This window comes from Bipolaris victoriae (genome assembly GCF_000527765.1).
Source record: "Bipolaris victoriae FI3 unplaced genomic scaffold scaffold_32, whole genome shotgun sequence".
Classification (NCBI taxonomy): domain Eukaryota; kingdom Fungi; phylum Ascomycota; class Dothideomycetes; order Pleosporales; family Pleosporaceae; genus Bipolaris; species Bipolaris victoriae.
Window position 1 is genome coordinate 250648 of NW_014575360.1, and position 23753 is coordinate 274400.

Sequence of the window (23753 nt, forward strand, 5' to 3'; positions counted from 1 at the left end):
GCCCAGACATCCCGCATTGCTTGGCACGCTTCCCACCCCCGGCAAACATTCTCCTCGTACCAGCTACACTGACAGCCGCGTGGCCGGGCCTGAAGCCAATCGTTTACACCCGCTCTTTTTCCTCTTAAGCCCCAAAGGTCCCTGCATGACTGATCTCATTATACCTCTACCGCAAACATGACGGCCCCGGCACTAAGAGTTACCGTAGATGGCGACAACAACAAGATATACCAAGCAGGAGAAAAGGTCAAGGGTCAGGTCTGGTTGGCAGTAGAAGAGCAAAAGGAGGTTGCATCACTGAAGTTGGTCTTCGCCGGGAGTTGTATTACCAAGACCACTAGGCCACTGCACACACATGGCAACAACGACGCCACTCCATCAAGACAAACCTATGAGGAAAAGATACGACTGTTCAACCGAGAAAAACATCTGCTTTCCCACTGCAGACTTGGACCAAAGAAATATTCCTGGGATTTTGAATTCATCTTCCCAGCATCCACCGAACCTCAGTACAAACGCTCGACACACGGAGACAACTACCTCTGGGAACCACATCCACTCCCGCCGACATTCCACCTGAAAACAAATGTCCCGAACGGTACAGCACAAATATCATACTTTGTCCAGGCAAGACTCATCCTATTCGGCTCCACAGAAACAAAGAGATGCAAGCAAACACTCCGCTACCACCCCAAACCACCCGCACACTCAATCTCCCGCTCCCGCTCTACCTCCTCCGTCCTCTACGGCCAATCCTGGAAGCCCACCCGCGAAAAAGACGAATCCCGCGTGAAAAAAGTATTCTCAGGCGTCTCCATGAACTCAACCCCGCGCATCGTCCCTACGCTCTACCACCCCATCTGCGTCGGCCCCGGCGGCCACATCCCCCTCTCCCTCAACCTCCTCAACGCGCGCGACCCCGCCAACCACGCCGAGCGCCACTGCACCATCTCCACCCTCTCCGTCGTCATATCCACCCACTCCACCACCATGTGCGGAAACTCATCTTCCTACCCCGAAGACACCGTTGCCAAACACGTAACCTGCATCTCGCGTTCAGACATGCAGACGCAAATCCCCTTCAACAAAACCGTGGCCCTCACCTCAAATTCTTTCCGCCTCCTCGACGACGCAGAGTGTATCCCCTCGTTTAAAACATACACCATTACCCGCCGCTACACTCTCAGCGTCACCGTCGGTATCCAATACAACGACCAGCACTTCACCGTCACATCTACAACTCCGCTAGAAATTCTACCGCGCCTCCGCCGTCGTGCATCGACTTTGCCACCGGCACAGGACGAAGAAGAGGATGTAGAACCTCTGCCTGTATATAGTCCCAGGGAACCCCCCGACAGAGAATTCGCTCCAGATTACGAAGACATTTTCAATTCGCTGTCGCGTACGCCGTCGAGTCCAGAGTCGCTGCTGTCCAGGGTCGAGTCGAGTAGTTCGAGTTTGTTCTCACACGGATCCGGGGTTAGTACTGTGGCGAGTACGCCTGGGGTTGAGGTCGAGCACATGAGGTTCGAGAGGATTGTGTGATGCGTTGTTTTTTTTTTCCTTTCTGTCTTATAATGATTACATGGTATGATGAGATGATTACTCTCAGTCTTTTTCTTTTTCTTTTCTGTCCCTTTTTTCTTAACACAATTGGAGTTTTTTTCTTAGGGGAAAATGGAGTTTGGTGTTTTTTTGTGGGGGATACCAATTTAGCTTTTTTTTTCCCTAGTAAGTAGAGCCGTTTGAGCGAAACACAATCAAGTCATCAGAAGCTAGAATCGAGTCTATCACATACATTCGTATTATAAAATTTCCATGAATTAAATCTACTACTTTTTTTTCGTTCTTCTCCATTGAGAGCAAAACTCCGGTACATGCAGCAGCTCTCCAAGTACACAACAGCAAGCCTACCTCCACAAGCGAAACGGATGAGCCTCAGTATTGAGTACAAAGTCATCAAGGCTAATCAAGCCAGTATCAGCAAAGCACAGATAAAAATACTTGAGCGTCTCGGCCATCCAGAAACTCTCCATGTAATCCTCTTTTTCGGATCCTTTGACCGTAACATCCATGATGGCCGCGTTAGCGAGCTTGGTATCTGTTTCCGCGGCTACAGCTTCGAACATTGTCCATGCGGTTTCGCGCCAGACAGGGTCGCCGGTGATGCGCCAGAGGATAAAGACGGATTCGATTGCTTCGGGGCGGAGAATGTAGCGGGGATCCTTGGCGGTGGTGAAACCCTTAGGGAGGTTGGGTTTGTATTGTGGGCGTGCGGCTGCGGATTCAGTGTATCGCTTCTCGTCCCAAGCGCAGCGTTTGCGGTGATCGGGACCCGGGCACAAGACCATGTTATATCTCTCTGGCATGATACCGGATGGGAAGGCCTGGTACGCGTAAGCGCAACCACGAGCTAGCTTGACTCCGTGGTCAAGGTATTCATCGTTTTGGAATAGGCGTCCACTGAGTGCGTAGAGTCCACCAATAAAGCATGAAAGGTGTTCGCTTTCAGGATCGAGGCTCGGGCCATCTTCGAGGACGTCAACATTGCCGGAGATGAGAATTTCTTCCTGGCCTGGTATCATCGGCGCAAAGAATAGGTTGCTCATTGCCGTGTCCAAGAAAGCGCGCGACATGGTTTCAAACTTGGCTGCGCTGGGATCGACTGAACCAAGCAAAGCGTGTGCCTTGGGCAGGTATTCATACAGCGAATCTGCATTTCCACCAATGGTGAATTGATATCCAGACACCACATCCCGGTTACGCATAGACACCATCATGGGCCACATTCCAGGCAGCTTGGTCGCGTTCTGGTCTTTGTGGAAAACATCCATCAGACGCGATACTGCAGCATAGTACTTGTCGTCTCCGGTGATTTGGCTGAGCCGGCTAAACTCCAGAGTGATTGTACCAGGACTCGCGCTGACCACCTCGCTCTCCACAACCAAGCCTCCACCCTTCTTTGCTTCTTCAAAGTTGATAAAGTCGACTGGTATGCCATGCTCCGTGTTGAATCCGGCATACAACAAGTCGCCCACCTCAATCGCTTTTGCTTTTAGTGCGTCATGCCCACTCAAGTCGTATGCCGCTAGGAGTCCACCCAGATATCTAGAAATGTTAACCTGTGCTTTGGTTGCATTCTTTAAGCGCAAAACATACCGAATGCACGTCTCAAAAGTATTTACTCTTGATGAAGTCGAGGTGCCGAAATCAATCGTTGAAACTGCCCTGACAGCCTCGTAGAACTCTTCACGCATGCCCATCATCCACAACGTGTCAAGACTATCCACGAGCGTAGCAGCCCAGCCCGAGAATTGGTCGACATAACCCCCACTAATAGGCTTCAGCGCATCTTTCATCCATGCATTGCTCTTGTAACTAGCCCAGCTCTTCTTAAACACTCTCTTGACCTCGAGTCGTCTGGCCTCCTGCGATTCGGCTCTAGCGGGATGTTGTATGCGAGGTCGATTTCTGAACGGGGCGGGTAAATTTGGTTTGCGTTGCAGCGGATAGGTAAAGTTGACCGAACTCCAGTCGAAACTGCTCGCTTTTGCGCGAATGGGCGGTATACCGGATACATCATTCATGTAGCGCGCAAGGCTGATGGTCGCATCGTGATTGACGCCCGGGGCAATACCTGCATGTTGGTTCGCGGGAAGGAAGCAGTAGATCCACACAACAATTGCCACGCAAATGGCGACATGGCGGATACGCAGGCGAGGCATTGTTTAGTGCATCACGCAGGTTAAAGAGCGGAAGCGTCGGTCAAGAAGTCAGGCAAGCCACATGTAAGAAACGCGATCTGCGGAGGGACGCGTGGGAAGGGCCGATGGCGGTGCATCTTATGTGATGTGGCCTGGAGATGGGACGCGCTGCTATTTGTGGAGGGATGCTCTGGCAGCAACTATTAGCGCGGCCGTTGCGGATGATCGCCGAAGATCATCCGTTTCGGGTAACTTTCATCACGTGAGACGAGGAAGGCATGTGTGGTACAACTGTTCGTAGTGGAGTGGAAGAGACTCTTGGCAGTCTGTTGATTGTAATATTACAAAACTATAGAATCGACTATTGACTCTAGGATAAGGGGTATATGCTAACGCTGTGCGTCTAGAAAGAACTCAACTTTTTGGCCGTGAAAATGCAATCTCCAAAACAACTTCGTAACACATGTCTATTTCTTGGTGCTCGCTCGGCTGTTGCCTCGCGGCCTGCCCGCAAAGCTCTCTCTTGTGTTGACACGGTCAATGTCGAATGGGTTCGGTTCGAACTCGAGGTCGCGCACTGTTCTTCTGCTCCTTGTTGAGCGTCCAGTGTGAATCCTCTTCAGACCATCAGCACCATCGGTCTCCTTTTCGGTCTTCATTTCTTGGAACCTGGGCTCGGATTCCTCCATGTGCGCCTCCTCCTCGGCTTCTTCTTGTGGTGTAAGGGTGTTGGCACGAGATGTGTCTTCTGATTCGGTGCCAGCAGCTTGTTGTCGTGCTGCCTTTGCGGCGTGTTGGTCGCGCATGCGTTGCATAAACGCCTCGGACTGTGCGGCATACTTGCACTTCTCGCGGATTTGGGCTCCGTACTTGTAGAAGAGGAATGGGAGCGGGAGACAGGCAATGGCAAGGAAGGCTGGGACCGATGATGCCCAGTGGATGCCGAGGCTCTTGTACATTTGCGAAGTGAAGAGCGGGAAAGCAGCACCGAATACTGATCGAATGATACCGTTGCCAGCCAAGACAGACGCGGCAAAGATAGTGTAGGAGTCGATGAGGTAGTTCATGATCGACAGGAAGATGAGAACCATGCCAAATCCGAATGGAATCGAGGCGACAACACTAATAGCCCATGGCAGGGACGGAGAGTTTGTCCAGGCGAACCAGAAGAGACCAACGGGGAGTGCAATGCCACCAATGATGCACATGGGTAGACGAGCTTCGGGGGCGGCAAATCCACGACCGGATTCTGCAATCTTTTTCCTGTACATCTTGTTGTCGATGGTGATGACGTAGGTAATGGCGAGTGCGATTCCAATGGCGACGGCAACAAAGGGCAATCCACTGACACCCTCGTTCCAGCCACGTCCCACGCGGTACACAATGGGGAAGGCACCGAAAAGCATGTAGAGAATACCGTAGATGATGGCGTGGTACAGGGAGAGGAGGAGGACGATGGGTTCGCAGAAGAGGAGGATCCATGGGCGCTTGAGGCCAGTAGCGAAGGCCTCTCCAAGCGAAACCTTTCCTTGTTCAATGTCGGCGCGGGATCGGTAAACCTTGCCAGAGAGCTTAGAGAGCTTCTCGGCACGCTTTCGGAGCAAGACTGGAGGGTATGTCTCGGGGACAAGCAAGGCTACAGCAACGAGAAGCACACCGGCCCAGATTGCCATAAGGCCGTTGACCCATCGCCATCTAGAGGAAGAGTTAGCTACGTATGATAAAGTGTGGGGTTTCAGTTACATACCCTTCAGCCATGCCAAGGAATCCACCGATGATGGGACCCAAGACTGGACCCATGAAAGGTGCGGCAGAGAAGATACTCATGACAACACCTCGCTCGTTGGCGGTAAAGAGATCAGCAATAACGCCTCCGGCGTTGGTCAGAGGACTGGATCCAAAGGCGGCGGCGAAAAATCGGAGAATGAGCAGTGAGTAAATGGAATCCGAGCCGGCAACACCAGCGTTGAAAGCCATGAAAGCGAAGTATGTTCCTAGGAAGACAACCTGGCGGCCGTACAGTTCCGAAAAGGGAGCCCACAGGAGGGGTCCAAGTGCGAATCCCAGGACGAACAGTGATACACCGAGTGTGACGATTTCTTGGCTAACTTTGAATTCCATCATGATTTGTTGGATACCTGGCAAGTGTTAGCTTTCAACATGTCTGCAATCTCAGATACGCGTGATACATACCTCCAGAGAAGGCAGACGAGCAAAATGATACGACGAGGACCGAGTTTGCTACGGCAATGGCCATGATCCATTTCTTCGACTTGGGCCAGGTCATGGGGTTCCTGGGGTCATTGTCGATCCACTCGACGACATAGGGATCCTCCTCTGTTCCCGCACCCTCGTAGTCGTAGTTGATGATCTCCCGAGTGACCACTCCCTGGTCGGTGATCATTTGCCAATGTGTAATTCCTTCTCTTCCTGACTCGACGTCCATGTTGCTGTTGTTGGTGGCAGAGCCAGCGGGGACCTCACGGTCCTTTTCCGTCATGATTATATCGTCCAGTCGATGTACTGATGGCGTAGCAGTGATGGTGTTGTGATGTCCCTTATATCTCCAGGGGGTGAAGCGGTGAGGTGAATACGGCGGTGGAATTCTTTAGTCCAAGAGCCCGATATTATATTAAAAAACGGTGTAATGTGTATAAAGGTCGACAAAGATACGAAGCAATGACGACAGTTGAAAGCTTGGGAGAGCAAGAGCGACGATCAATGTGCCAGACAGCGGGACCTACGCCACATATAAACAATCGTGTCCAACGCCGACCGAAGAACTTGTCATTAGCTTGCAAGGGCGCATCCAACGAAAAACCCGGCCGACGAATCTGTTTCCGCCTTTGCCCAGTGATCTGGAACCTTTGCCGGGTCACGGCATTGCCGCTGCTACCAGTGCCATCCCTGAGCCCTATGACACCATGATGCTAAATCTTGAGCGTTGGCGTTGCTCGGCCGAGGTGAGCGGCAACGCTAATCTGCTTCCAACAGCGTAGTCAGTCGCAAATCTAGGAAACCCAAGCCTCGGGCCCAATCATACGCGCGACAGCGGACCAACAAAGCGCCGAAGTAGAGGGAAAGTCGTATACTATTCGTGGCAAATGCAGGGAAGAGAAGCAAAGTAGAGAAGATTCTTACGGCAGCACTCTGTTTGTCTCGCTGTACCGAACCTAAAGCGAACTTCGCGCGTCATAGGATTGGACTCGAAATTTCGACTGTCTTTTTTTTTCTGCGCAAGCCCCCTAACGCATTGGCACGTCGAGATGCCGAGGTACAGAGATACAGTCATGCGTGTGCGATATCAATAGACGATACGAGAAATTCCATGCTCCACTTTTGCCCACCCTCGCACTCTCGCTTCTCGCGCGCTCCGCTGTGCATGAGTTGCGACGCGTACATGTGCTGGATCTCCGCTGGGAGGGGGTGTCACGAGTCGTCGAGTCGGACGGTCGGACGACCTTCATTCTACAATAGTGTGGATGGTCCATAGCAACCGTTTCGCATGCAACGGGTTTGTATGGACGTGCACTCGAGATTCCACACCGTTGGCGGATGAATCGCTTGGGTACGACCGAGTAGCTGATCAATCACCAAGTGAATGGAACAAGTTGCACCAGCCAGTTAGGTGCATACCAAGATTTGGAGCCTCCTCTTGCGTTCCAGCCTCTGAAGTATATTACTCGCAACTTGCGACTCGATGCGGAGTTCGGAGCTTGACGAGCTTACGCTGTTGGTCCTGTTCGGGACATCGAACGGATATAGGACGTAAGGCGTGTTACGCCAAAACCCGACCCCGGTCGCGCTACTCTAACGCCACCATCGGAGTCAACCTCTTGTCCCGACCCCGACTCAAACTGTGCTTCATACGTACATACGCAGCTTGTATTTCTAATACCGTGCTAGTCACACATCCACCACGCCATTGTTTCTTTTTCGTTGGTAAGCCACTACGTGTACACAATATGTATGCATTTACGCTTTCCCCTCAATTACACCTCCACTTCTGAGTTGCACAAATACGAGATGGCGAGATATGGCCAGGGTCCCTTTTCGCCCACAAAGATAAGAGAAATATACAAAAACACACCATAACCACAAACCCTCGCCCAATAACTCCACTCCTCCCTACATATATCCGCACGTCCACAAGCCCAAGCACCCCTCCCCCTGTACCTCATTTCTCCAGCAACACTAGCCCCAAACCCCCAAATTCCAGCCCAACCCAAAAATCCTCCCTTCCTGTCAAATGTTCCCCTACCCCCAATACCCCAATCACAAACCTAATCCCAAAATAAGAAACAAAAAGAGTTCATGTCTTCGCACGCGCGGTTCTTGGCCCGCACAAGCCAAGCACCACTCCCTCGCACTTGCACTGTCAAGCTTTCCCCTAAACCCAATACTAACCCAAAAGGCACCTTCCCGTCACCGCCACAACCCTAACCTCAAAACGAAACAAACCCGCAGTTCATCCCGGGCTTGGCTCCGGTCCCTCCCTCATGCTTGCATCAAGCAAACCTACCAGGCTTTTCCCCTACCAACCTAACCTAACCTAAAATAACATAACCCTCCATTCCTTCTCTTCCCTTCCCCATCACCACCCAACCCACTCTAGCCCCAAAAACACCCATCCTTTCCCTACCCTCAAAACCCCATCGCCCTTCGTTTCCCATCCCAACCCTAAGTAGTAGCCCCAAAACAAACACTGCTCCCTCCGTCCTTGGCTACACCCCAAGTTCTAACCAAGTAAAATGACTACTAAGCTTTCCACATCCACATCCCACTCCACCACCCTACCGCATATGGTCATACATATATCTTTGAGTCTAGAAGTAGTCTTAAGCAAACGAAGAACTATTACTAGAATACTATAGATATCACGATATTCTAAACTCAAGACTAACTCTTGGACATCTACCAAGCATCTCTTAGAATGGTATAGGAGTGGATAATCTTAACCACCTCTAAGAAGACTTTTCAAGAATTCGTCTTAAATCTACTTTTTTTTTTTTTAAAAAAAAAGAAAATTATCTTATACCTATCGGCGAAAACAATTCACAATAGAATAAACTTGACGCGCTTAGATTGGCATTACTTCATCTTAAAAGTAACCTATAAGTCTATCTCGCGACAAGGTTACCTTCTCACGACTTTTGAACATTTTATTTATCTGAACCTAGACCTTAGCCCCTAAGAACATCGTACTAGAAAAAACAATCAACATTGCTCATGCTTCACTTTTTTGGCTAGGACAAGTTGGAGGAAACGGCGTTCCGGGTGCAAACGTGTTGCTGCAGTGGCCTGCGTAACAAGACTCGAAACAGGTTTCGTAAGTACAGCTTCCTTGATTGATGCAGCAGCAGAATTTGGCGTCGCATCCCATCGCTCGTAGCTGGGAAGAAAAGGGTACTTGTTAGTTGATCATGTGTGTGTGTGTGTGACAGAGAGAGAGAGAGATGCTAAGTACCTGTAGTTTCTCTTTTCCATGTTCAAGAGGGATAGCAGACGCAATCGTAGCGAAAGCGATAGAAAGTAATGACAAGAAGACGCATGGTTTGTAAAAAAAAAAACTTGATTACGGCCCTGGTGCGTAGAATGTAATTTGGTTTGAATGCTGAGAAGATGGAATAATGACGATACAAAGACTAGATAACAAGTATAGAATAAGTGATGATCTTTTATATCCTCCAACAGTCCATTTATCTATACCTTTGGAAAAAAAAAAGACAAGGAAGATCAAACAATGGTTGCTATCAAGTCCCTTCTTCTAACTGCCATCTGCAGTGTAGCCTATGCTGCCCCCACCCGTCGCAGTCAAGGCCTCTGAGTATGCCCAACCCTTCCACTAAAATGCTTCTCTGCTATATATACTATGAACCACCTAACTAACACTTATAATCTTTAGAAGCGTCTCTGTCCCTGCTGCAGGAGCAGCGGAGCCTTTTGCCAAGTCTCTCATGAAAAAAAAAGGTGGATAGTATTTCTCCAAAATACGGGGGAAAAAAAATAATCCCCCCTCTAAATAGCATTTCTTTAAAATCTTCTGTTTTTTTTGTTTTTTTTAAAGGGTTCATGTATCCAAGAGAACATTCAACATTGCCTGGGATAGCCCCCCACCTTGACGGCGCAAAGGACTTTATACTCCAAGCGCTTGTGACCTACGTAGAAGGTCAGGTTTACACTGTTGCTGGGAGGGGTGTATACGTGTCTCCCCTTCAGCGCCACAGAAAATGGACAGGGCGTTTTCCCGTGTTTCGTACCTGTCTCGGAATGGCGTTCTGGACAGCGGTTGCGCGTATTCTTTTTTTTGATACCGTTAAAAGGGGTGATTGTTAGTGCGATTGATGAAGGGGGTTGGAGCAGAATGGTCAGGAGATTAAGAGTAATATTGAGGCGGGCGTTTAAGGCTACGTAGAAGGGGGGAGATGGAGAAAGGGGGGGGGAACTGTGCCTGCGTTAAGAACTACAGAATGCATACGGACGATCGATACACACCCTTACTCCTTACCAACCTTACCTCAAGTATCTATTTGGTCTAAATCAAGATTAACAGACCCATCAAAACTCCCGTCTGTCTCTGCTACTCGTTTACTCTTGAACCCCGTGTGTTCCAAACGCTCTTAACGTCTCATGATTAATGCGGAATTCACAATCTAAGATTGTGAAGCAGAATCCCTGCGCAGTAGTATAACAAAAAGACGCCATTATTAAGAAGCGCGAAAACATGTTCTCAAGAAAGAGAGAGAGAGAGAGAGAGAGAGAAGAATTCCTATACTATAACTTTATTCAAGTTTTTTTTCTTTTCTTTTCTGAATATATCCAAAAAAAAACGACCGGCTAATCCAGAAAATCCCCAAACATTCTTTACCAAAAAAATATAGCGATAAATCCTTCCTGTTCATATCTTTCATATTTATACCCTAAATGCCCGATTTCCCCCCCCGCAAACGCCCCCCCCCCCTACCCCCCTCCAAAAAAAAACAGTTTTACTCTTTTTCAAATTCCCCCCCCCCCCTTCTCCATCACAAACCACATCTCTAAACCTCATTACTAGGATACCCCACCTGTTCCGTCGGCAAAAACTCCTCCTTAACCGCCCTCACATTAACAAAGCGCGCCAGTAAATTCGCACTCCCAGCCTTGTCATTTGTGCCGCTAGCCCTCGAGCCGCCAAACGGCTGCTGGCCCACAACCGCACCCGTACACTTGCAGTTGATATAAAAGTTACCCGCTGCATTCCTCAGTTTATCTGCTGCAAACTTGATGGTCTCGCGGTCCTTCGCGAAGATAGCGCCGGTGAGAGCGTACTCGGAGGTGTCGTCGATTTGGCGGATGATGTTGGCGAAGGCGTTGGGAGCGGCATCATCGTAGACGTAGGCGACGAGGATGGGGCCGAAGAGTTCGCGGGAGAGGAGGGGGTGGTTTGGGTTTTTGGTCAGGTACACGGTCGGGTGGATGTAGTAGCCCTCGGTGCTGTCGTACTTGCCGCCGACGACGAGTTCGAGTTCGGGATCGGATTTGGCGTCGTCGATTACGCCAGAGAGCTTCTTGAATGAGGCTTCGTGGATGACGGGACCGATGAAGTTGGAGAAATCGGAGGGCTCGCCGATTTTTAGGGCGGAGACTTCTTTGATGAGGATTTCTTTGAATTCGGGCCAGGCGGAGGAGGGCACGTAGAGGCGAGAGCAGGCGCTGCATTTTTGGCCTTGGTACTCAAAGGCGCCGCGGACGGTCTGGATGGCGGCGTTGTGGATGTCGGCGTCCTTGTGGATGAGATGGAAGTTCTTGCCGCCAGTCTCGCCGACAATCCTGGGGTAGCTCTGGTACTTGCCCTCGGCTACACCGTTGGCAATCTTTCCGTACAGCTGGCGGAAGACTGCTGTGCTGCCAGTGTAGTGCAGGGATGCGAATTGCCTGTGAGCGAGAACCTCCTGTGTGACTTCCACAGCGTCACCAGGGACCCACTGGATGACATTTGGTGGAAGGCCAGCCTCGATCAGAATCTGGTAGAGAAGCCAGTTAGAGGCAATTGCAGATGGCGATGGCTTCCACACGACAACGTTGCCCATCAGAGCTGGGGCTGCGGGGAGGTTACCGCCAATGGCTGTGAAGTTGAAAGGGGATACGGCGTAGACAAAACCTTCGAGTGGTCGGTATTCAACGCGGCTATTTCAGTTAGCTTTGCTCTCAACTGTAAACAGCGACTGTACGTACTTCCATACACCAGGCGAGTTGTGTACTGGCTGGTGGCCATATGTCTCTTCCGCGTACTTGACATTGAACCTGAGAAAGTCACACAGCTCCGCTGCTGCATCAATCTCGGCTTGCCATGCATTCTTTCCCTGTCCCACCATTGTCGCTGCCATGATCTCATATCGGTACTTTGTGGAAATGAGGTCTGCCGCCTTGAGAAATACTGAAGCGCGATCAGCAAAGGGAAGCGCTTCCCATGCTGGCTTCGCTGCCAATGCGGCATCGATGGCCTTCTTGACGTCCGCTGGGCTGGCATTGGAGTACTTGGCAATGACGTCGGCGTGGGAGGAGGGGTTGTTCTGAGTGAGGATGGACGAGGTTTTGATCTGAAGCTGTCAATGAGATGAAACCACCGAGCCAGTGTCTTCCAATCTTACGTATTCTCCTCCTACGGCAAGAGGGACCTCTACTGGGCCCCGCTTCTTCATACGTGCAACCGCATCCTGAAGCTTCTGTCGGTCGACTGAGCCTTTGGCATAGTGTTGCTAGGATTCTCAATCAGCAAAAATCCTACGGAAACCTCACCATATCTTCAACTTACGTTTGGCTCGTTGTTAACAGTCGGAATCTTGAAGTTTGCAAGCGTCCCCGCATATCGTCGTGAAGCAACCTGCGCACCAGCATAGGCTGCGGGCAGTGCATTCAATGTCTTTGTAGCAGAGCGAAGCGGCTGGAGACTCTTTGAAGAACCCATTGTAGATGATTTGGAATGTCAATTAGCCAAAAAGTTTGGGGCTTCTCGTTATGTATCCCAAGCTGTGAAGCTCGAATCGAATGAGCTCTGGGGTTGAGCCGACGAAAGCCGATACCTAGTGTGGGGCAAACGATCGCCGCTGTAGTAGCGAACATGTCTTGCGCACCACAATCGGCGTGGAGCTACATCACCGAATGAGCTTTTCGTCAGTTTGGTGGCCGATGTCGCACTTTGGTTCGGTCAGTAGCGGCCCAGATGGATGTGGATGATTGGGCAAAGTTTTCATCAGTCGGAGGCTATGTGATTGTAAAATGGCTATCATGATATGATTGTGATATCTAGTCGAGACCTGATTCCTCTTCTTAGGGAAAAGCCAGTACTGCAGTGAAATACAAACGCCAATTCGCCAGTTGACTCTCGTCGTAACATGCTTACATTTCCATGGCCTCTGGTGCTGCAGTGTCGTTGGAGTCGTCGCCCCAAAGACCTTCGAGCTTGAATTCGGCAGCCCATTCCTTGACAATCTCCTTCTGGTCACCAACGAGACCGCCCTTCTGGGCGGGAGCCGTCTTTGTCGTTGCAGTCTCGGCAGGAACGTACTTGGGCGGGCTTGTCCATCCTTGAATGCGACCATCTCTCCAGTCATTGATGACAGTCTGTGCTGCAGCATGCATGTTGGGTATTCCACCCTTACCAAGTCGACCTCGTTTCCTTGCTACCTGAACCAAAAAGTCGGTCGTCCTGTCATTGCCTATGGTATGTAGCGGGGGCAGATCATAAACCTCCATGAGTTTTGCAAACAGTTCTTCTGAAGATGAGAGCCTCTTCAACAGAAGCGTCACAGCTGGGATGGGATCTTCGATTTCCCTAGGTGGGACAGCATTCAGGAGAATCAGTCGTGCTTGTTGCTGTACTTTGCTCTCCTTGGAACCTTCAGTATTCGGGAAGACAATACCAGGCGAGTCTAGAAGCTTGAGCTTGTTGTCAAGCTTGACTTCTCGTAAGCTGGTAGTGACGCCAGCCTCGGCGCCAGTTGGGCAACCAGCAGATCTTCCTCCTAGTCTTGAGGTCAAGGCGTTGATCACCGAAGACTTGCCCACATTGGGATATCCGATGATTCCAACCTTGACCGAGCGCTTGAGCTGCCGTGACTCTGCAAAAGTCTTGAGGGCTTTGAAAAGAGTCTCTGATGTACCCTTCATAGTGAGGTCCTTGTGCTCAAAGGTCTTTGCGTTGGGCGCAGGCTTGGATGCGCGCAGCGGAAGGGTGGGGAAGGAGCGACGGAGGTGAACGAGCCATGCTCTGAGGGCTGGTGGGGGGACAAGGTCGATCTTGTTGAGGATGAATATCAGGCGCTTGCTTGAACGGTCTGCTGCCATGACTGCCTGCTCCACCTCTTTCGATCGCGTTCCCATGGGATCTCTGGCGTCGAGGACGTACAGGACAACGTCGGCCGAGTCAACGACTTGCTTGTAGACCTTGTCAAACTGCTTTCTTGATGCGTCTTTGCGGACCCTGACCCCGCCGCTTTCGTCGTCATCGTCTTCTTCCTCGCTGTCGAGCATGGCGTCTGCATCATTGTCGTTTTTCTCAAACTCAGCGGCACGTGCCTTCGCAGAAGCCAAAAGGGCGGCCATGGGATTAAGTTTGTTGTCCTAGTATGTATTAGCACTCCGGCGCATCGCGATGCAGCTGGGGAAACGCACCACCTGCATCGAATCCTCATCTTCGCTGCTGTCGTCTGCAAGTAGCTCGTCGCCTTCGGCATCAAACTGCTCAAACTCGTCGTCGTCGTCCATGGCATCTTCAGCAGAAGCGGCATTCAGTTTCTGCTCCTTTGCCAGTTGTCGTCGGCGCGCATTTTCTTCTTCTCGGTTCCTTCGCTGTTCCTCGGCCTCTGCCAAAATCTTGTCTTTGTAGGGGAACAGATTGGGAATACCGGGCTCCTTCTTGGTCTTGCTTCGCCATGTTGGATCCTGCGCGCATTAATTGTCTGAGCGCTGTAGCGATGCGCAAGTATCGTACCTTCTTTGCGAGCTTTCTTGCCTTCTTCTGCTTGGCCGCCGACGCTTTTTCAATCTTGTGGCGTAGGCGCACGGGTACGCGCTTTGACTTTGGCTCTGGTATTTCTGTCAGTATTGCTCAGTTTTCGCCTTCCAGTGCGCATCTTACTTCCGACCTTCATTGTGGATTGTTGAGCTTGTGTTTGGATGTCGAGGTCGAAATTTCGACGTCTTCCAAAAAAGTTCGCCAGGTGAAAATACTGCCACCTTCTGCCGCCCAACTAGCGCGGCTCCACTACTCCCCCACTGCCGACATCTTGCCTGGTAGTCACATGATTGCAGACTGGCAGAATTCAAGTCAGACACACGTGGTTATTTGATTTGCATCGGATAAGTTTCCTCTCTACAATACCCTAGGAATCCACTTGATTACAACAGCCTCTTGTGTAAGCTAGATTACCGCACGAGAGCGTCATTGTGATTGGCTGCATGATAATCGGAAAAACATCGGATAGGATTCCCGACGTGGCTAAACCTAGTAGGGCGTTGTCTCACAGCGTACATATGTAGTTTACCTTCACCGTCAATTGGGATTCAGCAACATTTTCGACTCGGCAAGAGATATTACAAAAGGTTATCACGATGAGTGCATCCAAGCCCAACTTCTCGGCGCCGGCGCAGACAATAAAGTGCCATGGCTTGGTGAGTACAAGCATCCACTGACCACGTGTTGACAGGTACTGACTGGAGCAGCTCTTTGACATGGAGTAGGTGACGGGGTTTTGTGGGCATGTCAGCAATGGTGGCTAAGCGCATAATAGTGGTACGATTATCGACTCGACGGTTGCAATTGAGAAGCACTGGCACAAGTAGGTTACGGTGGGAAAAGGCAGATGGGGTAGGCCTAGGCTGACATGTGCATTGCCCAGGATTGGCAAGGAGATTGGAGTCGCGCCCGAAGTGATTCTGGCAACATCACACGGGCGGAGATCTATCGACGTGCTCAAGATCTATGAGCCGAAGCTGGCTAATTGGGAGTGTGAGTGTGCCAGGGTGGACCATGTTGTCGATGTTTGCAACTAAACGAAACAGATATTTGCCATGCCGAGGGACTGGTACCCAAGGAATTCGGGCATGATGCCGTTGAGATTCCCGGATCGCGTGCCTTGCTGGACAAGCTGGAGGAACAGGGTGTTCCGTGGTGCATTGTAACGTCCGGCACACGTCCGCTTGTCCAGGGTTGGCTGGACGTGATGAAACTGGCGCACCCCAAGAATCTGGTGACGGCCGAAGACGTGCTCAACGGCAAGCCGGATCCGACGTGCTATCAGATGGGCGCGGAGAAACTGGAGCTACAAAAAAAGGAGGCTTCTATCATTGTCTTTGAGGACGCGCCGGCAGGAATTCGGTCAGGCAAAGCGGCAGGGTTCGTGGTGGTGGGTCTCCACACGTCACATACGCTAGAACAGATTGTGGAAGCTGGGGCAGACTACATTGTTCAGGACATGGGGAGCGTCACGCTTCAGTCATGGGACAAGACGACGGGGGAGGGTGAGATTGTCATCACAAATGCGTTAGTGTAGGGATGTAGGTAGGAGGTAGGGGGAACAGGTGTACTCGTAGACGTTTGTTGCTGAGGGCGGGGCGGGTAGTTTAGACTTTTGGTGGCGTGGGAGTTCTGCGGCTCTGCTTACTGTGCGCTCTTGAAGAGTCGATGCCGTGTGCATGCGGTGTTACTCGGCTAGAGTCAGAGACGCAGGAGGTGGTTCGAGGTTGTATGTGGGTGGAGACTAGAGTGCAGCGCAGGCGTGTCGAGTGCTGTCCGTACATATGTAGGTGGGTAGAAATAGCTGACGCATGCACCCAGCCTGGCGTGAGCAGACCAGCCTTGCCGAATGAGCAGTTGGGGTTGGAGGTTGGAGGGGGAGAGAGGGGGGGGGCGGTTGCAGTGGGCCTAGCCTTGTTTGGCCGGGCGATTCACGTTGTGTCGCATCGCATGAGATGCCGCATTCATCGGCAGGTGAGTCATGGCGGACGAAGAGGAGGATGAGGGCGAGGGCGAGAGGTGGTTGTTTCTTTTGTTTGTGTGTGTAGAGGTACAGAGGCGCGGGCAGAGTTTGGTGGAGAGGGGCAGTCGGGTGGAGGGAGCGATGGTTGGCGGGCAGCGACGAGGGAGTAATTGTAGGGCTTGCAGCGTGGCCTGTGGATTGCTTTTGGGCTAGTTGGGTTGGTCGGTTGGGACAGCCTTTAGCAGGCGGCGGAGGAGGAGGAGGAACTAGGACTAGGGCGGGATTGGCGGACCTGGCGGGCTGGCGGATTGCGAGTGGACTGGTCATTCGACGACGGGCGGGCGAAACACAAAGGGTTGTAGGACGGTGGCGCCGGGGCCAGTTTTGGGTTCCGCAAGTGGTACTGAAGCTCCCCCTTGCTGCAAGGTACGCGCAGGAACAGCAGCTTGAGCGCAAGCGGACGCGGCAGGCGGGCGAGGCAGCGAGCGAGCGAGCGCCGACTTCCGAACCGAACCAGACGAGACCAGACCAGTGTAAGCAAGGAGCATGTAAGTATACAGTAGTGTATGTATGGGCGGGTGTAATGATGATGATGGTGATGATAATGCCCCCCTTGGCCGTGCGCGGGCGGGCATGACGGACCATCACACAAAGGCGACTCTCGGGCCGGGGGCGGTTGGCAGATGGCACCTGGCACCTGGCACCAATGTGGTCGGCGAGTCGCCAGAGGCACACCCACATGCACACTCTCGCACACACAGGTACACACACCTAATGGTCGACGGGCGACGCCACGCAGAGGCTGGGCAGGAAGCAGACAGGCGACGAGCCGGGCGTCGACGTTGAAGCCACGCCGCGGGCGGTGGCCCAGGACGGTTTTTTGACGTGGACCGTGGCAGAGGAGACGGGCGGGTGGCCAGGCCATGCGTCGAGTATATTGCAGCCAGGCAGGCTATAGCTGCCAGGAGTACCTGCTACTCAGACAGGATGGTATTCACTGACACCTACCAGACCATCCCATATTCTCCGAACGGGGGGGTCAGAGGCCCGGGCTGCAGCACATGGGCCGCCCTCGTCTCAGAATGTGGGACACACACGGCTCTGCTGCCGGGGAGGGCGTCGTGTGAAGTAGGGAGATGCATGTGTGTTGAAGTACTGGACTGAGAGACGACATGCTAGTAGAGTGTAGTGTAGTGTAGTGTAGTGTAGTGTAGTGTAGTGTAGTGTAGTGTAGTAGTAGGAATAAATAGTAGTAGTAAATAGGCGTATCGTAGTATGTATGTGATGTGAAGACACTACAGTCCTTACAGCCTGCACGGGCGGGGGAGAGGCCAATGACGCGCTGCACCCGCATGGCCAGCGTGCTTGGAGCGTCCATGGCATCCATCCACTCGCACCCGCACCCGCCGGACGGTCGAATCACGGCGAGGGGGTGCGTGGAGACTGCCGAGGGCTGGTTATTTTGGTGTCGACGGGCACAATGCGCTGGGGGGGAGGGGGGTTCAGTGGCTGAGCACGTTTGGCACCTCCGACCAACCAAGCACCCGCCAGCCGCCCGCCGCCGCCAGCACCGAGCGAGCGAGCCAGCCAGCCAGCCAGCCAGCCAGCCAGCCAGACCAGACCAGACGTGTGAGCGAGTGCGAGCGAGTGCGAGGCATGCAGCGAGCCAGCAGCGGCCAGCCAGCACTTACCCTAGCTAACCCTACCCTACCCTACCCTGCCCTGCCCTGCCCTACCTAACCCTACTAGCACCCACCCAACCTACCCTCCCTCCCACCATCTGCCAGGCTCCTTCATTCCCCGTCCGCCTCTCGCTTCGTGCCCTCTTTTGCCTGCTCTACTGCGCCGTTGCGCTGAACACTCTCGTTTCCATACTCTCGTCGCAAGCCCGCCGTAGATATAGCGCCTATCCACTATTGCCGCCCTGCCCTCCCCCTCTCTTCCCCCCGTCGCTTAGTCGTCATTGTCGCTCGCTACTTCGTCTGCCATCGGCCCTCCGTCGTGTGGTGCAGCCCGCGCATCCGTGCCCGCTCTACGCACATCCTGCCTATCACCTGAATCCCACGACTGCTGCTACGGCTACTACCACTACCACTACCACTATCGCTGCTATTACTACTACTACTACTACTGCCACCACCATCACTACCACCACCACAACTACTACTACTACCGCCGTCACTACCATCACCACCACCAACATCGCCAACACCACTACTACTACTACCACCACCTCCTTCCCTCACTGCGACGCCCCATCTCGCCCGCTCGCGCTGCATTGTCGCTGGACGCGGCAACATGGATCCCAGCGGCGCCGCTACGACGACCGCACCTCCCGCGCCGAAGCAGCCCGGCAGCGATGTCAAGCCCCGCCTCACCAAAGATCAGCATGACATCCTCGAACAGCACTTCCTCGCCCAACACAAGCCCAGCACCAATGTCAAGAAGGAATTCGCTACCCGCCTCGGCGTCCCCCTCGACAAGATCAATGCGAGTCGTCCCCTCGCTCCCACCACGCCCTCTCGCCAGCCTTGCTAACATGCCTGCAGAACTGGTTCCAGAACCGCCGCGCAAAGGTCAAGCAGGACCGCAAGAAGCTCATGAACCAATACAACATGACCATGAACTTGCCCTTTGCCCACCAGCACGCGCCCGTCATGCCCAACCACTACCCCCATCCCCAGGACCAGCAAAACCCCCACATGCTCATGCAGCCAGACTTTTATTCCACAGCAGACATCAGCCCTGCAACCATGCCCGTCCAGGTTGGCGAAGGTCCCTCGGCACTTGATCTGAACCCCCACATGTCGCAGCAGCACCAGCAGCACCAGCATCAACACCAGCATCAACACCAGCACCAACCCCAACAGCAGCCCCAGCAACAACAGCAATACGACATGTTCCGCTGCATGCCAGAGGTTGATCGCGCACCAGCCTATCGTCCCAACGACCTTATGAACTCCATCATGGCTGCCACCAACGGTGCCTACATGCACGAGAGCGGCCTGCCTGCCGATGCTCAACAGTCCGACTTTACCTTTGATACCTCTGGTCTGTCCAGTGCCTACTCCAGTGACCTTGCCTTTACCGTGTCTGCTCCCATGTCTGGCGACCTAGCCCCCTCACACCCCGAGTTTGACAACTTTGCCGACTTCCAGGTCGACTACTCCGCACTGACGGCTACTGATACCAGCAACTCGAGCGCGCCAGAAGCTCAACAAAGCACAGGGTCCATCTCATCAGGCGCTTCGCCCTACAACGGCACCCAGTCTTCAGCCACGACCCAGTCTCCAAACGGTCCCACTCCCCCTTCCATTGCCTCGTTGAACTCCGTCTACACCGGCTGGACAGAGGACCCCAACCAGCTGGCGCAACCCAAGCACGCCGACGAACCAGAGGACCAGTTCGCGCCCTACAACCTTGGTCAGGCATCCGCCTCGGAGCAGACGCTTCCTTTCTGGCCTCAGGATGGCTCGAGCCAAATGTTCCCACAGCACGGTCTCTACCAACAGCTAAACTCGTCTTCACATGCCATCATGACCACACCAGAGCAAGCGCGGAGGCTCAGTGCTGCGCCTTCTGATCTCGACATCCCCATGCACTTTCGTGAAGATGCCTTTGGCCGCAGAAACTCGTCCACAAGCAATCTCGCCACTAACATGGATGCGATACACATCAGGAATAGCACCCCAGATGAGTTCTCGCTTCCCGACCAGTCGTCGAGCATCGCAGCAAGGCGGCAGAAGCGTCCAATCAACCTCAGCTCGACGGCAATGCGCAGCGCCTCGTACTCTGCCCCCATGCCCTCGCCAGGAGGCAACAACGACAAGGTCATTCGCAGGATTCGCTCAACGGGCATTGGAAATGCTGGAGGCCGTGTACAAAAGTCACAGCCCGGCTCAGCACAACGCTCTCCCATGGCCATGAGCTTCTCCGAGGCTGCGGCGTCACCAAAGTTTGCGCGAACATTCTCCACCTCGAGCACCACTACCATAGGCCAAGGCGGCAGTCTGGCACCCCCGACTCCGCTGACTCCACAGGATTTTGGCAACTACTGGGGCGGTGCAGCGGTAATCAGGCCACATTCGGCCATGCCTGATCACAACAGTCCAGAGAGCATGCACACAAATTGGTCCTCGGATCAGGCTGGAAACGTCATTGCCAAGACTACTTCGCCGCCCTCATCCTCCATGGACCTGCAATCTCGCTTCGTCAACGACGCGCTCTATCGCGACACACCGCCGCAATCAGCACCAGCGACTCAGCAATATTTTCACAGGGCACCATACGCGCAGCCGCCCCAAATACGAGCAGGTTTTCGTTCCACTACTGATCTTACGATTCAACAACCCAAGCCCTCGCATTTCAGGAGACCTTCGTTACCCGACTCTACCCAAAACCAACCCGATGACGGCAATCTACAATACATGCCTGGTGGCAACATGAACTATGAAGACCTTTCACTGAGCGGTATCCACCACAATGTCCCCTTTGCGCCTCAAGTCTCTGCCATGCCGGATTTTTTAGTACATCAGTACAACCCACCTCAGGGCACCAACCCTGCCCAAGGGAATTTTATGCGACGGCCCAATGAACCTCAACCCAAAAGCTACATTTTTGCCAACCAAGGACCGGGAGATTTTGGAGCACAATAACCAAACAATGCATCATTTTGCATTGAGCGCGTAACGTCTCTCTCTCTCTGTCATCCGCCGCGTCTCACAAATACATTCTCATTATACCCAAACTATTTTGCTCAGCCTTGTTTTGTTTTCCATCTCCATCTATCCGAATCTCTCTCAAGGCATGGGCTTCTTGAGGCTCCCATCTCTCTCTCTCTCTCTCTCTCCTGTGGCATAATCTAATACGTCACCTCGTCTTTGATTTTTTTTCCTCGGCTGTAACGAGTCTGGAGTTTTTTTTTACTGGGCGTTCTGTTCGAACATGTGGAATGGAGTTAAAAGCGTCGTCTTTTTTTTTAGTTTTTTAGTGTTGCTGCATTTAGCAATTTGGGCGAAATCTCTCCGTTGGAACCATGTTTTTGTTATTTTTGTGTGTATCTCCATGTATATTTCCTCCTTATTTTCCTTGTCTCTCTTATCTCTATCATTGTTGTAGTTTCTGGATAGAGCTGTGGTTTTGGCTCTTAATCACATGTGTGTATGTGTATGTGGGAAGCGTTAGCAAACATCTGACGAAGGTCAGAAATATGCGGTACTGGAAATAATGAATCACAATTGGATACCTGAGATTATTCTGAGAGAGCATGTGTGTGTGATTGGTTACGGTGACTCTTCCCCTTCTCGTCACTTGAAAATCCTACGTGTCCTCTGCATGTTGTTGTTTTGCTTTTTTCAAACTCTCCCCAACCGTTTTCCCAACCTACTCTCGTTCTCGTTCCTTATTATTCTCGTTCCTGCATTCAGCTTACCTCATAATCCCCGCCCCGTACATATGCATGTGCATGGTTGCCAAGTCGAGAGAGAAAAAGAGAAGAAGAAAGGAAAGAAGCAACGAGCCGTAAGCACCTTGCCCCTGCATATGGCTCCACATTGTTCCACTGCTAGTGAAATTGAGGATGAGTGTAGCACGACATCCTCCCCCTCTCTGTCCTCTTTTTAACGAAAATCATAGGCGACACTTAGTACGTGTAAGATACATCGCATTCGAAGCAGCACAAACGACATCTTCTATTCACACCTTCCTGCGAGAGGATACGGAGTTTACGTATATCACTCTCGCCATCTTCTTCTTCTTCTTCTTCCCCTTCCAACCCCATCCTCCCATTTCCTTCTTCCAGCCTTCTCCCTTCTTTCTTTCTTTCTTTTTTCCTTTGCAGGTACAACAATCTTGCACCTTGACGTTGCTACCCTTGCAATTTGTCTCTCCACCTGCAACATTCTCTGCACTTCCGCACATGCACCCTACATTTTTTTTATAACGTGCCGTAATACGTTCTTGCGCATCCCCCCCCCCTTTCCTTCTACCATGCACGGCACGCCTAAAAAGAAAAAGAAAAAAAAGTGACAAGTTCACATGCGGACATGCGGAATAAGCAATCGCACTCACTCACCCCAAAAAAAAGAGAAGAGAAGAGAGAGAGAGAGGGGGGGGGGCAAAAAGAAAAGTGAAGGGCAAGGAAAGGAAACAGGAAAAATAGGTTGAGGGGGACCTCCTTTCTCACTCTTTTTTTCGTTCCTCCTTCTTTCTTTTCAGGACTACGGCGTTAAGTGTGAAGTGCGTACCTAATATACCTACGCATGTGCCGGGTCTAGACTAACCCATGGCTGGCTTGGTTTGGTTTGGTTTGGTTTGGTGCGGTGCTATGCTGTGCTGTGCTGTGCGAAAAGTACACTACACGCTACAAGCGATAGCTAAAAAATAAATAAATAAATAATATGCGAGATTTAGTACAAAAGGAGAGTGTGAGCGGGACGTTTGCGGGAGAAAAAAAAATAAATATACCTGGAAAAGGGAGGGGGGGCGGAATATGGGGAGAAGAAGAGAGAAAACCGATGTTTTCTTTTCACTTTTGTTTTTTGTTTTTTTGTTTTTTTGGGCTTTGTACGCCCAGCAAGGCGCAAAAAGGCGTACACTTATGCACGAGTTGTGGATCCGGGTGTTGTGCGAGATGAGACTCAACATTTGTGTGTGTGTGTGTGTGTGTGTGTGTGTGTGTGTATCGTCTCATGGCTTTACACACGTTTTTTTGGTACGTACGAATATACTTTGATGTGTTTGATGAGGATTAAGGATTCGCTCAGCGGAGGACAACGTTGGAATACCCCCCCCCCCCCCCCGGGTACAGTCGGAGTGTTACAACATGAAAGAGGGGATATGGTAACCAGGGAGATTAGATGGACGGAAAGATAGTACAGCGCGTAGCTGTGGAGATCAAATTGCGTGTATGTGTGGAAGAAGGAAAGGCGAGAAAAGAAAGGAGGGGTTTGCATCGGAGGATTATGCCGGGTTGGATTGGGAGTTGGGAGTTAGGGGAGAAGGTTTTTTTTGTTGAATGCGAGGGTGGTGGGTGTGGTACGGCGGGTCGTGCCGTACAGGGGAGGAAAGGGTTGTAGGTATGTGTGTGTGT

General features: G+C 52.0%; 7 protein-coding genes across 7 annotated transcripts; 3 read left to right on the plus strand and 4 right to left on the minus strand.

Moving 5' to 3' along the window:
• Nucleotides 1–177: 177 nt before the first annotated feature.
• On the plus strand, nt 178–1545 carry COCVIDRAFT_96475 (hypothetical protein; the record flags this gene model as incomplete). Its single annotated transcript, XM_014702289.1, has 1 exon — nt 178–1545. The coding sequence occupies one exon, from the start codon at nt 178–180 to the stop codon at nt 1543–1545; it is 1368 nt and encodes a 455-aa protein (XP_014557775.1).
• Nucleotides 1546–1910: 365 nt separating this feature from the next.
• On the minus strand, nt 1911–3725 carry COCVIDRAFT_96466 (glycoside hydrolase family 47 protein; the record flags this gene model as incomplete). The annotated part of the gene is made up of 2 exons (XM_014702290.1): nt 1911–3108; nt 3160–3725. 2 exons carry the CDS (start codon nt 3723–3725, stop codon nt 1911–1913), a joined length of 1764 nt encoding a protein of 587 aa, XP_014557776.1.
• Nucleotides 3726–4171: 446 nt separating this feature from the next.
• COCVIDRAFT_36862 (hypothetical protein) lies at nt 4172–6150 on the minus strand (the record flags this gene model as incomplete). The annotated part of the gene is made up of 3 exons (XM_014702291.1): nt 4172–5399; nt 5452–5842; nt 5898–6150. 3 exons carry the CDS (start codon nt 6148–6150, stop codon nt 4172–4174), a joined length of 1872 nt encoding a protein of 623 aa, XP_014557777.1.
• Nucleotides 6151–10741: 4591 nt separating this feature from the next.
• Nucleotides 10742–12651, minus strand: COCVIDRAFT_15104 (hypothetical protein; the record flags this gene model as incomplete). Its single annotated transcript, XM_014702207.1, has 4 exons — nt 10742–11870; nt 11919–12289; nt 12335–12442; nt 12499–12651. 4 exons carry the CDS (start codon nt 12649–12651, stop codon nt 10742–10744), a joined length of 1761 nt encoding a protein of 586 aa, XP_014557693.1.
• Nucleotides 12652–13082: 431 nt separating this feature from the next.
• Nucleotides 13083–14836, minus strand: COCVIDRAFT_15105 (hypothetical protein; the record flags this gene model as incomplete). Its single annotated transcript, XM_014702208.1, has 4 exons — nt 13083–14306; nt 14358–14627; nt 14677–14771; nt 14824–14836. The coding sequence occupies 4 exons, from the start codon at nt 14834–14836 to the stop codon at nt 13083–13085; spliced, it is 1602 nt and encodes a 533-aa protein (XP_014557694.1).
• Nucleotides 14837–15296: 460 nt separating this feature from the next.
• Nucleotides 15297–16237, plus strand: COCVIDRAFT_25725 (hypothetical protein; the record flags this gene model as incomplete). Its single annotated transcript, XM_014702223.1, has 5 exons — nt 15297–15356; nt 15408–15421; nt 15476–15523; nt 15584–15693; nt 15747–16237. 5 exons carry the CDS (start codon nt 15297–15299, stop codon nt 16235–16237), a joined length of 723 nt encoding a protein of 240 aa, XP_014557709.1.
• A 2724-nt stretch (nt 16238–18961) lies between these two features.
• Nucleotides 18962–21318, plus strand: COCVIDRAFT_25726 (hypothetical protein; the record flags this gene model as incomplete). The annotated part of the gene is made up of 2 exons (XM_014702224.1): nt 18962–19132; nt 19213–21318. 2 exons carry the CDS (start codon nt 18962–18964, stop codon nt 21316–21318), a joined length of 2277 nt encoding a protein of 758 aa, XP_014557710.1.
• Nucleotides 21319–23753: the final 2435 nt, after the last annotated feature.